Source organism: Lathamus discolor, chromosome 3, assembly GCF_037157495.1.
Source record: "Lathamus discolor isolate bLatDis1 chromosome 3, bLatDis1.hap1, whole genome shotgun sequence".
Taxonomy (NCBI): Eukaryota; Metazoa; Chordata; class Aves; order Psittaciformes; family Psittacidae; genus Lathamus; species Lathamus discolor.
The window spans coordinates 41,566,235-41,578,830 of NC_088886.1; the positions used below are offsets into that span (position 1 = coordinate 41,566,235).

The following is a 12,596-nucleotide window of genomic DNA, read 5'->3' on the forward strand; positions in this document are numbered from 1 at the left end:
CCGAGCCCTGGCCCTGACCCGAGCGCTCACCATCCCGCTGGCTGCCCGCTTTCCCTGCCTGCACTGACAGCCCCGCCACCTGCGAAGGGTTTTACTCGCTGAGGGCGGTGCGGTCCCTTCTGCCACCGCCCCCTGCGGGTCCCTGCTCGCCTCAGCGGAGCTGCCGGGTCCTGGGCAAGACCTGGGGAGAGGGCTTGAGGCTCCCTCGGTGGCTCTCGCCGCTCAGAACTGAAGCTCCTGGCCGCGGTGTTTCCCCTCGCGCCGCTGCTGAAGGCGCCTCTCTGGATCTCCACCTCGGCAAATCATCTTTCCTTGAAGAACTCCAGAGTTAAGCATTTTAGGTCGTCTGTTACATGCAGAAAGAAAACACATGGCCAAGAAAATGGGGTGCTCTGTTTAAAAAGATGTGGAAAAGTAGTTTTAGATGTTTCCCAGTATTTCCCTATTCCTTGGCTAAATAATAAATATATTTATTCATAGCAAACTCCCTGTTTCCTGTAGTTGAAAACTTTACTGCAAATAGACTAGTATCCTTCCTGTAAAGGACAGGAGCACAATCCCATTCTTGAAAGGGGCATTAGGCTGTTTCCTCTCTTGGGGTAAGAGACTATGTAGCTGTAATGCATCTGAGCTGTTCTGAGTGCAGTGGGGAGCACAGAGGCAACGTGCTTCAATGCACAGCCCACATCTGTCCTTGGGAGAATTGAAAGTGACAGGAAGCACGCTGAGGCTGTGTGTCAGCCAAGCAGAGTCCAGAACAGGCTGCATCTCAAGCTTCGGTTTAATTTCTAGCACAGTTTTTGAGGCACTTGAGTCCGGATCATTAAGAACAAAAGTTTCCTTCTCTGAACTACCACTGTGTGTCAGCAGCTGCTTGGGAGCTTTGAGCAAACATGGAACTGTCTTCCACAGAAGCACGTGTTTAGCTCTTACACAACTGGTGGGACTTAGTCTATTTAGTTTTGTGGCAAGTTACCTGCTTATATGTTGAAGAACCAACGATTTGAACGTGGTGCCTTTGTTGGGCCTTTGCAACTGTGATCTGTGCTGAAGGGATATTTTCTCCAAGAGTGGTCTGGTATCTCCAGTATCACTCCTGTGAGACCTGGCACGTGGACAGCACATTGTCTTTAAAACACTTCATCAGTTCTTACTCGCTTTTGTGTTTTGGAGGACTGAAATGAATTGACTGTTTCAATCTATTTAGCTAAGCAATAGCTTAATACAAGAAAGATGGCAGCTTTTTGATGTGATTCTTAACCAAGAAAACACAATGCTCCTTTTTTATTTATCTAATTAAAGGAGCACTGTAAATCAAATAGAAAAAACTGAAATTGTTCATCTCAGTCCTCGGCTGACCTGCATCAGGCAGAGATTAATTTCACAGGGTCACAGAATAGCTGGGGCCGGATGGGCCCACTCAGGACTATCCAGTTTAAACCCCTGCTCAAAACAGGTCACCTAAAGCAGGTGGCCCAGGGCCATGTCCACTCAAGTTTTGAACATCTCCAAGGGTGGTGACTCCAGAACAACTATGGGCAACCTGTTCCAGTGTTTGGGCATCCACACAGTAAAAAAAGTCTCTTCTTCTGTTCATACGGAATTTTATGTGCTTTAACTTGTGCTCCTTACCTCTCGTCCTGTTGCTGAGCACCACGAAGAAGGCTGGCTCTGTCTTCTTTACACCCTCACATCAGGTATTTATGCATACAGGTAGGATCTCCCTGATCTCATCCTTCACTTCTTCAGGGTGAGAAGTCCCAGCTCCCTCAGCCTCTCCTTGTATGAAAGATGCTCCAGTCCCTCCATCATCGTTATGGCCCTTCACAGGACTCACCCCAGTGTGTCTCTGTCTCTTGTACTGGGAAGCCCAGCACTGGACCCAGCACTCCAGATCTGGCCTCACCAGGGCTGAGGGGAAGGATCACCTCCCTTGACCCACTGGCACCACTGTGCCTAATGCAGCCCAGGACACTGCTGGCCTTCCTTCTGGTGAGTGAACATTGCTGATATTTCTTTGCTAGAGACTTCCATTCTTGACCAAATCCCAATGTATGTCAGGGCTGCAGAGTTATTCCCCTGGTTTTTTCATGGCTTTTTTTTTTTTTTTTAACGTAAACATGTTAATGGTTAAAAATACAAAAATATTGTTATATGCCACAACACTGCAGTGTGGGCCTATAGTGTGCACAGTAAAGACTCAGCTTAAACTGCGCAGTTAAAGAAAATTCAAAACCACAGATTGTTTGTGCTGTGTTTCTATTTTAACATTGGTAAAATATTTACTGTTCCTTTATGGTTTTACTTGGTTTTAGAAAGCAAGGAAAAGATCCATTTTGGAGAATACTGGAAAGTTTTCATTAGAACTGTTGAAAAAGCCTAACTTTTACAAATGTCAAAATGTACCTGAGTCATCCATATAATACATTTTGATTTCTTTTCCTGTGTCTCTTCTGGTTTTCTGTAAGAGCTATTTCGTAACTGAGGAATTGGTTCCAGAGAGCTACAATGGTGTCTTTGCAAATATGTTATCAATCAGCTTTGCATGTGGATTTTCCACATTTTTTGAAAGCAATGCTGAAATTTGAAGCATTGCCACTTGTTGCTGAGCCTTTGCTTCCCCTCTGTGTTTTCTTTCAGTGCCTCTGCCCTATCTGCTTACCTGCTTGCACAATGTCCTTTCCTGCTTAAATTTCTCTCCTATAGTCTTTTGTTTATGTTCCAAGCTGCATGGATAGTATATCACGTTCAATTGCTCTCCTCTGCAGCTATGTAATTTGACCAGAGGTGATAGTGGGTGCCTTCTGTAGAGGAGGCACAGGAAAGCTGCATATCACTTCCTTGCTGAGATTTGACTCTGTGATTGTCAGAGCTACCAAATATGTGCACCATATTCTGCCTTGGAATAACATTTTTAAGTAAACTGGGGTAACCCTAACATCATTAGAGCTGCTGGGTACTGTGACCTACCACTCTACTGTATTTGTAACTGTGTGTTTGCTTGCCTGCAGTGTTACAAAGAGCCTTCCTAGTAGTCAGTGGTGCTGAGTATAAACAATTCACCTTGCAGTCGGTGTGAGGCCTGTGATATCTTCCCAAATAATACAGTCAGAATAGTCCCTGGGTGGTGTTGAGTACTTGGTTAAAATTAGCCAAAATATTTTGTATTCCAAGTAATTTATTTTCTTGCCCTTTGTGACATGTTTGGTGGGTATGTTCTGCCTGCATCCTGTGCTGTTTTCAGTAGTACTGATTACCCTTCCCCTCACTTCTGTTGCAAACCAGTATGACATGTCTTTTTACTGGTATGTGCTACTTTCACACATGGGTTGAGTTTCACCAGTGATCAAAACCAGATGGATCAGTCATATGTGAGTACTAATTTAATCTAAGTGCTGCTGGGCTAATTGGAGTGGGCTAGTGGATGCGTTCATTTCTTTTTCTTATACATAAATGAAAGTGTAATTTTAAATTGGACCTTGTCTTTCTGTTTCCCTCCACAGAGAAGGGACAAAAAAGGAGAACACATGGTTTTTGAAAGGTCTGAATTTGGTGATTTTCTTGGGAGAACAATTTTCTCTGTAAGATGCATTTCATGGGCTATGTTGGGTGCACCAGCTAGGGACCTGCCAGAAGCAGTGCTAATTCCAGGAGTATCAACAGACAGCGGAAATCTGTGTTCAGAGCTTCCAGCAATGGCAGGGAGATAGCCATGTTCTGTGTTGACATGAGGTTTTTCCCTGTCTTTCTGCAGAGTGTGTCCTGTATTAGCTAAGCTCTAAACAGCACTAAACACGTTTTCTGCAGCTGCATAAGAAAGCTGCCCAGAGTGGCTATTTATCACTCTTACTCTGACCCACTCAGACCCACATTACCTGTACAGAAAATTGATCAGGAAGGGATAATTCTTTGCAGTTTCTCATGAAAGAAACAGTTAATCATTTATCACCAGGCTTAGTCTTCATGGCTATTTACAATTCTTCCACTCATGACAGCAGGAACATGTGGGACCCCAGGAAGTACCAGGACTCTGGGAATATTCTGAGAGATGCTACTGTAGTGAGTGTGAGAGCCAGAAAGGCTGGGTATTTTATAGCATGATTTGTATCAAGTCTTGGTCTTTAGAACTAATAGTAATTATAAGCTTCAGCACTGAATTCAGATCAGAGTAGCAGTGACCTCGGCTCCAAACTAGTTTTTAGGGATGGGGCAGATTCAGGGTAGGTTTTGAGAAAATTCACGAGAGCTAACATAATTATAAAACTATGTGATGTGAACTTTTCCTTGCTACTGTTGCCATTAAGGCAGTAAATGGTTGGATGAAAGCACATTTATATGAATAACCTAGCTGATTTCATTCTGTTTGGCATTCAGGCTGTATAAGTTTTAATGCTCTGCCCATCTGTTGTGTGTAAAGATAATTTTAATCATTAAGGCAACCTTTACCTTAAGTTGATTAAGCTTCTTATGTTCTTTCTTTTTAGACCCCCCCCCCCCCGACTATATCAGTTGCCTTAATAAAAGATATTATTTCTCATGACAAACTTCTGTTGACCTACGGTGGACTGAGGATATGAATAAGAACATTAAGTAATGAGAAATAAAATCCTAATGTTAGGGAAGAATACAAAGGAAGACATCTTTGAATAAAGCCTTCTTTAATAGATTTTAGAACTCCATTCTAATACAAGTGCTCAAGGACATAATTGGCAATATATTTAACAGCCAGCAAAGTCTCTTTACAGGTTGGCTTTATCTGAGATTCAGGGAGAATAAAACCATATCTACCAGTGTCTCGGAGCTCAAAAGTGAAAGAGTACTTGATGCCTTGATCGTAAGCCCAGTCATCGGAGCCCCCTGCAGCAGGATCTGTTGATAAAGAAATAAAATAAAGCTTAACTGGAAAAGTGTGGCTTCACATTGAAACGTGATGTACTTTGGAGTCAAGTCACGTAGCCAGAAATGCAGAAAGGAATATTTGGTGAACTGATTGATTTCTCCTGCTCATGGAAAAGTTTTTGTGATTTTAAGCCATTTGTGAGTTTTGTTCCAGTTGATAGTGCAACCAAATGTAAACAAGCTAAACTGCTCCTCCTTGTTAATATTGTGGGGAGACCATGGGAGGAATGTGTAAGGAACAGGAGAATGGCAAGCTTGCATGGAGTTGTTTAGAAATATTTGGTATCAGAAGCAAATACCCTCTCACTGAGTAGGTCATACAGATCTGAGGTTCACACAGATCTGTAAAGAACTGTGGATCCAGGGCACCAACTCCATCTTTTCTCCGAGGCAGATGGTATCCTCCCTTTCCAGTACTTTGGAACAATGAAGGCAGTCTCTTTCACTAAGGAATGAGCCTCCAGAATTCCTAAGCATCACTAAAACTTTCTTAAAGGAACAATCTCCATATATATTCTAAAAACTAGGAGAAACTGTTTCTTACAGGTTTTAAAAATTAAGGAAAAAAGAAATATGGAAAAGAAATTAGTTTCCATATTTAAGTAAATGAAGAAATATTAGATATAGAAGATATTAAGGTTCCAGAAATCTAGATGTGGCAACCTCAGCTCGCCTTTTGACACTGCAAGGGCCAGATACTGACAGCTGAGTTCCCAAGAAAGGTAGAAGAATGGAATTGTAATTAGTGCATTTCCCAGACTGTAATGCAGAGTAAAAGAAATAATTATCTGTGTTGCTAGAGTGATTGAAGCCATTCTTTAGGATTCACATCATCTTTTCACTTTGACTTGGAGATACTGGAAATGCAGAAAATCTCAGACTTTTATGTTTAAATTAAAGCTGTGTATGCTTTAGGAATTCGTGCTGTGCACATGAATTCCTACATGCTTTACTACATCACTTTATCTTCCAGGGGTCACACGTCCCCTGGGATCCTTAAGGAATATATCATCTCATATTTTAGAAATGACAGATGCCATACATTCCTCTGAGTATATGCATGTGAAGCAAAAAAGAAGAGAACAAGAATCACTAGAAAACTGTAACTGCATTTAATAGTCTTAGCAATTAATATAGATGGGTATTACTTACAGATTGTTGTAGCTGCTGGGCCATATGTATATTTGGTATTATACAGACTGGTCAGCTGTTTGGTTGCAGCACGAGCAATGGATTCCTATAGGAACAGAATGATAAATGCAGATTTTCAGAAGCTTTCTGAGTGAATCTAAGCAAATACATCGAGTATACTGAAAACCCATGCTTGAGAAGTGTTTATTTGAAAACTGTGTTTCACCTCTTGGTATGACTAGATGTCAGTAGCTGACAAGGCACAGCTTGTCCTGTTGTTGTGAAAAGAGCTTCTCAGTAGAAAACTCGTTCCTCAGGCTTTAATGGAGTATAGTCCGCTCAGTGTATTGCTCCACTAATGTGACAGCCTGCTGCATAGTCCAGCAGCATTTGAATAGGTAAGGTGACAATAGGTGAAAGGATTCTCTATACTTACTTAGAAGAAACTTGTAGAAGATTAATACTAAAGGAATCTTACTGAGAGATACGAGAATCTTAGAGAACAGTAATAACTTGGTGCATTAAATTACAAACATACAATAGCCTTTCTTTCTATTCATGCAGCTATAAATTTAGAGTCAGCTTAGTCAGTGGAGTTGAACTCTGATACAAGTGGAAGCAGATTAAGGTCTTATAAATATTAAGAGCCAGAAAAAGCATAAATTACCCTGGAACCATATGTAGTTTCATTAATTTAAATTAATTTCCTGTGCACAGGGACTCCCTCAACTCCCACTGTTTTCAGTGAGGGTTGGATCATGCCTATCAATAGTACTGTAAAGCTTTGTATGTTTGCATTAAGGAAAATTACAGACTTTTCTTTGGATCATGTGGCTTTTCAAGTTCTTCATTATACAGCATGTTGGTAATAAAACATGAAAACTATTACTAACAGATGATAAATATGAATGATTTTTGAAAGCAGATGTTCAGTATAAGAATAAGCGATGGGTTGCCATATCTTTCTTTATAGCTTGCAGCTGAATGGCTCACTATTCCAGGATTTCCTCAAGCACGTCTTTCTCTGTCGGTTATACTTTGGCTTACTTCCCAGTGGAAGATATATCATAAATATTCTCTGTTCATCTGTATGTTGCAAGTGTTCCTCTGAATTCCTGAAGATGTGTTTAGAAAATCTTAGTTAAGTGAGAGAGCTTTTCAGCTTCTGCAGAAGAGCATCAAAATATGTGCATTAGCACAGGCAGCCTACTTTACTGCAGAACTGCAAATATTTCCCCATTCCCAAATATTGGATTTTGAACATTCTAGAATTATAGAAGTTTGATCCCATAGGAATTAGGAGTAGGAATTTATAGTCATTTAGCATGTTAAGAATATTTAAACAAGGTAGACCAAAGAATATTTGAAGCTTATAACACAGTGTTACAGTGTTCCTCCTGTAACACTGGCCTATACCTGAAGGTGAGGCTTGGTTCCTGGCCTCCCCATTGTCCAAACACAAGCAATTGTAGGACGAACGTCATTGCTTTGCATTTTGTAAACATGGATTCAGAGCAAGTGGGGGAGCTGAGCGCTCTCCAGTGTTGGTTGGTTGGTTTTTTAAATTCCTCAACAAGCTGATTTTTCTAAAATCAATAATAATTTTTAGCACATACTGAGGGAATTGTAGGGGCTATCTGTTAGAAATACCACGTTTTCTTCAGTCATCTTTTGTTTATAATATATACATTTAATCAGCAGCTGAGGTTAAGTCAAATTTTCATTCAACAGTAAATGAATTTTTAAATGTCAACTGATTCTTCCTCTTTTCAAATATATGCAAAGTGGAAATTAAATTTGGAAAGATAGTCTGATACTATGCATGGATCTGTTGGTGGCGAGGGTTTGCTTTCTCTTTAGTAAAATGCACGGTAGAATACCAGAGATGCTCTTTGGGAAGAATAGGGCATTCCTTTCACTCAGCTGCCAGATGATGGCTTTAAATCATACCAGAGCAGATACCAGAAAAAGTATATTGGGAAAACTTTTTACCTGAGGGATTTTTTATTATTGGCCAGGAAATTGTAAAAAGAGAAATTTGTAGAAAGAGCAGTTGAGATTTCCAGCTGTTAAGAGCCTGGGATCCAAATAAACAACTTCCTGAAGCTTTCCAGGTTGGAGAGCAAGGTGGTATTTTAAATGGCCCTCTCTAAGTGAAAAGCATGACTGAGCATTTATGACTTCATCAAGAAATGAAACTCTATCAGAAGTTCTGGTATCTGAATTTTTTTTTTCTTTAAGTGACTTACATTTGCTTCCCTAATAGATTTACAGTCTAAAACCTAAAAGTAAAAAAAAATACTTCAGCTTTAGAGGAACTAAAGTAACCTCTTACTAATAATAATGTAATCTAAACCAGTAATAATAATAAAAAGTAAGTAAATACATGTGAATATAATTCAAAATATGAGGAAAAAAAATTCATTGCTCTTTTAAGATAGCACAATTACTTCAAACCATTCATAAAAAGAAGTAACATGGAGATTTATGGAGATATATATAAGTAATGCCCAACATTTCCTAAAAGGGATAGTGATATTTAGCTTTTGAAAAGCAGTTTGGATTTTCAAGCCTGTGTGTTGTTTGGAATACAGCTGCAAGGAAAAACCTCGTTATCTTTTTGACCTTTGAAGCTACTCTTTGCAGCTGAGTGATTTTCTAGATCTCTGCACGACTGGCTTAATGGAATTATTGTGGTTTGTTTGGAGTTTATTTGGTTGTTGGTTTGGGTGTTTTTTTGTACTGTTAAGAATCCCTCTGTTACAAGGAAAATTTTGCTGAGAGTTATAGTAGCAGAGAAACGACTGGCGCCCTGAAGTCCTAGAAATAACTCCAAATTAATACCTTGTAACCGGGGACAGAAGTGGCTTTTCAGGGTCTGACTTGCAGCAGAACTCCTGAGCTGGTTATTGCAGTAGAAGGTAGTGTTCCCTGCACTGATCACCTATCTGTTTACACAGCAATTGCTAGTATTTATCTTTTGTACAGAGTGTGTGGGCCAATGAGACAGCACAGTTGTGTTCTTAGTTGCCATTATCTTACATAATTCACAACCTTTAAACCTATTTTTTCAGTTACTAGCCTTTAATGAAAGATATGTTTCTGGCCTCTCTTTCTCACTACATCTAGAATTTTGAACTAAAGATAAATTATCAGGCTAACTGTATGTCAGTTGGTAATTTTTTGGGGAGCATCTCCCTCATTTTACTTTTGTATCATCAGGCTAGGTCTGCCAGCATATTGCAGCTGATTAGAAACACTTCAGGGATGTTGGTTATGCAGCTGCTGCATATAAACAACTCCCTTTGCCCTCATAGTCTGAGAGTGCTGTGGAGAAGCCTCTTCACTGATTGACTGGACCTCTTGCTCTCTTCCCTTCCTGGACTGCAAACTGATTTGCCCAAGGCTGAAAACTGTATTTTTCACTTTACCTTGCTCTCTTATGATACTTAAGGGACCCTCAAGGAAAATCTGAAAATGTGGTATTTGCAAAGTTGAAGCTAAACTTCTGAGGCTTCTTGTTTTGCCAATAAAAACAGACTCCTCTCCAAAGCATCCACGACTGATGTGTAATTTAGTTCACTATTCTGTTGTTGCTCATAGTTTAGCATGCCCCCCAGGAGTTCAGGGAATCCAGCCAAGTGGAAGACTTTAGTAGGAAACTTCTTTTTTCCTTGCAAGTCTCTTTCTCTGTGGCAGTCTCACAGTGCTTAAGAAAGCAATCCCAGGTGAGAGGCTTTCTAGTGTGACTTGAGTTAAGGTGATTGTGCCCTACACCTCTTTGGAGACTGCTTTCAGCCAGATTCATACATGAGCTGCATCTGGAAGATGCTACTACTAAACCCCATCTTTTTCACAATTGTAAGACTGTCAGTACAGAACAGTTCTGTTGTGGACATCTGTTGTGGTACATTTGGTGGAGGAGCTGTGAAGCCAATTCCAAATGATGCTTTTCTGCCCACTTTCCTGTTTGTTGCGCTTCCCAGTTGACTTTAATAATATTCACTTATAACAAGTACTATAACCACAGGAGTTTGCAACAGCACAGGTAAAACAAAAGCACAGGTTGCAGCTCTTCACTGGTATGTCTGAATCTCTTAGGATTTTTGCTCTTCAAAAATTCTTACCAACAGGTCATCATATGTCTTAAAACACATTTAGGACTTTGCTCCCAGGTATCAGGTTAAGTAATTAGACTGATAATCAGAAAGTTATGCAATGTATTTGAAATTTGGTCTTCCTGCAGGCTGTACAGACTCTGGGCATATCTCAGCTTTCTACCATATCCTATTTTAAGCATTCAAGAGGAAATGAAATGATAGACCAACCTTATGCGAAAGGTGAACTTTGGTGAGCTGAAACAATAAACCATGTGGCCAGTATGCAGTAAAATTGTACAAGCTGAAATATTGTGTCTAGAAAATTATTTTGGGCTGTAAATCAATATTCTGCAGACTGCCAAAGTAAAATAATCCACATACTTTAATCTGACAATGAGGATGAGCTGGCTGCAGACACATGTATTTGGTACCGAGTTTGTTGTTTAATTGAGAGGTGGAATTGAACCCGGAAAGGAAGGAAGGGCACAATGCACATTCATCTGCTCTATCAAACCATAGTTCAGAGCCAATTTAAATACAAACAAGAAATGAGAAAGCTAGATTTGTCTGCTGAAAATTAGGAAAGCATAGGGTGACCTAATAGGAAGCTAAGGACAGAATATGAACCGATAAAAAAATACAATTAAATGAACTGTTTATGACAAGTGCTATTAAATGCAGAATACCTTATTGCAAGAGGACGAAAATGTGGGTAGTAAAATAAAGATGAAAATAATATTTTTGAGGTGTGGAGAGATACTGGTCTTGCCAATCATGTTTTTTAATTTAAAAAACCTAATGCTTCTGTTCTCTGTAGGAAATAGATTCAACTGTGTGTTCTGTGTGCAGGGTAGCACTCCAGGGTATAGTAAAGAATGAGTCAAGAGGATTATGAAGCAGGCAAAATGTGATTCACCAAAAGGAGTACATATTTCTTTCAGGGTGTCATCAGAAGAATATTGTGTAACTTCTGAGAAATTCCTGACCTAGATTTTTCTGTCTTGGGTGTTTTTATTTTTATTGTTCAAGTATTGTTTGGATAACAGTGAAAGTTTTGTGCAACACCCCTGGGACAGGGCTGAGAAATGACAACCCTGAATAAAGGGAGAAAAGTTTTAGGAAAGTCCTTGGGAGTTGTGGGGTTTAAATCCTCAGAGATTCTCTTGCATCTAAGAAGAGTGGGAAGTTGTGGAAAGGAAGAGACATACATGACTTTCATCATGTTTTACACCCCAAGGCTGGAGGTGGTTGAGGGATAGTTCTAATCTCCACCACCAAGTAAGCTGAAGGTTGTTCTGATTTGCTATGGCAATGCAGTGGAACATAAAGCATGTCTGGGATTCTCAGAGAACCCTGTTCTACTTGAGAAACCAAATCCAGAATGGTTTTATATTTTTTGGTGATTTCTTGAAGCTGTGAATAGAAAAAATCTTTTGAGCCCTAAGCACATGCTATTTAGTACGCTTGCAGGAAAGGGAGGTTATAAGCATCTGCTAGATCTTTCTCTTCTGCAGACTTAGTGTCTTCAATATGAAATTACTCAGTTTTTGTGCCCTTCTTTATCTGAGACACTGGAATGCAGCTTAAGCCCCATGCTATCGTGCTACCTTTAATTAAATACAATGAAAGAAAATCTTGTTAATGATAAGCAGACATGTGAGGTTTTTCTTTAAACACATGTCCAGTTGCTCACTGAAAAATATAAGAAATCACAACTATATTTCCTTTAATTTATTAAATCTGTCAGGGTAAAAACAATAGCTAAGATAAGATAATAGCACTGCAAGTTTTGTTTCCTCAATAAAAAAAAAAAAAATTATGATCCTTTTATTTGCCCAAATGATTTCTGTTAAAATTTGAGATTCTCATTCTTCAGCATTTTTCTAAATTCTGAATCTAGACAGAACTTTTAGTCATGAAACACAACAATTGGCATACAAAATAATACCTCTTTTTGTAGCTGTCTCATTTCAAGCAAGTACTCTTGTTATTTGAAAATCTTAAATTTTCTTTAGTTGCAGCTTAAATGAATATGTTTTAGTTATTTAAAGTAACCTGAAAAGCTGCACTTTCGAACCTGACCCAGAGCCTGTTGAAGTCAGTCTTTCTATTTAATTGACTGACACTGGAATGAATTAGGCCCTTTCTCTTTAATTATACCAACTACAAGCAGTGTTGTTTGGGTGGTGTTCTGATCTCATGCTCCAAAAGAAGGATTTTTGGCAAGAAGTCTTCCCCTGTTAAAATCAAATACTGCACAAGTTGAACAGCTCTGTGATTCTGCTGTCTTTTTGTTGGGATCACCAATAGAAGAAATATTTCCCCTCAATTAATACGTGAAAAACACTCATAAGGTCACCTTAACATGGTTGTGAGATTTGTGATTACTTTGTAATAGAAAATAATGGAACTCCCTCTGAGATCAGTTTGTCTGATTTAAAATATAGGGTAAAGTGATCTTGGAAA

The 12,596-nt window shown here is 39.4% G+C and overlaps 1 protein-coding gene across 1 annotated transcript in view; it reads right to left on the reverse strand.

Moving 5' to 3' along the window:
* Positions 1-4,681: 4,681 nt before the first annotated feature.
* Positions 4,682-12,596, reverse strand: part of CPB1 (carboxypeptidase B1) — a 32,351-nt gene continuing 24,436 nt past the window's right edge. Inside the window, exons 10-11 of the mRNA XM_065674888.1 lie at positions 6,052-6,136; positions 4,682-4,869 (exon numbers count right to left, since the gene is read on the reverse strand). Of these exons, the coding sequence (XP_065530960.1) occupies positions 4,682-4,869; positions 6,052-6,136 (273 nt within the window). The remainder of the gene's footprint in view (positions 4,870-6,051; positions 6,137-12,596) is intronic.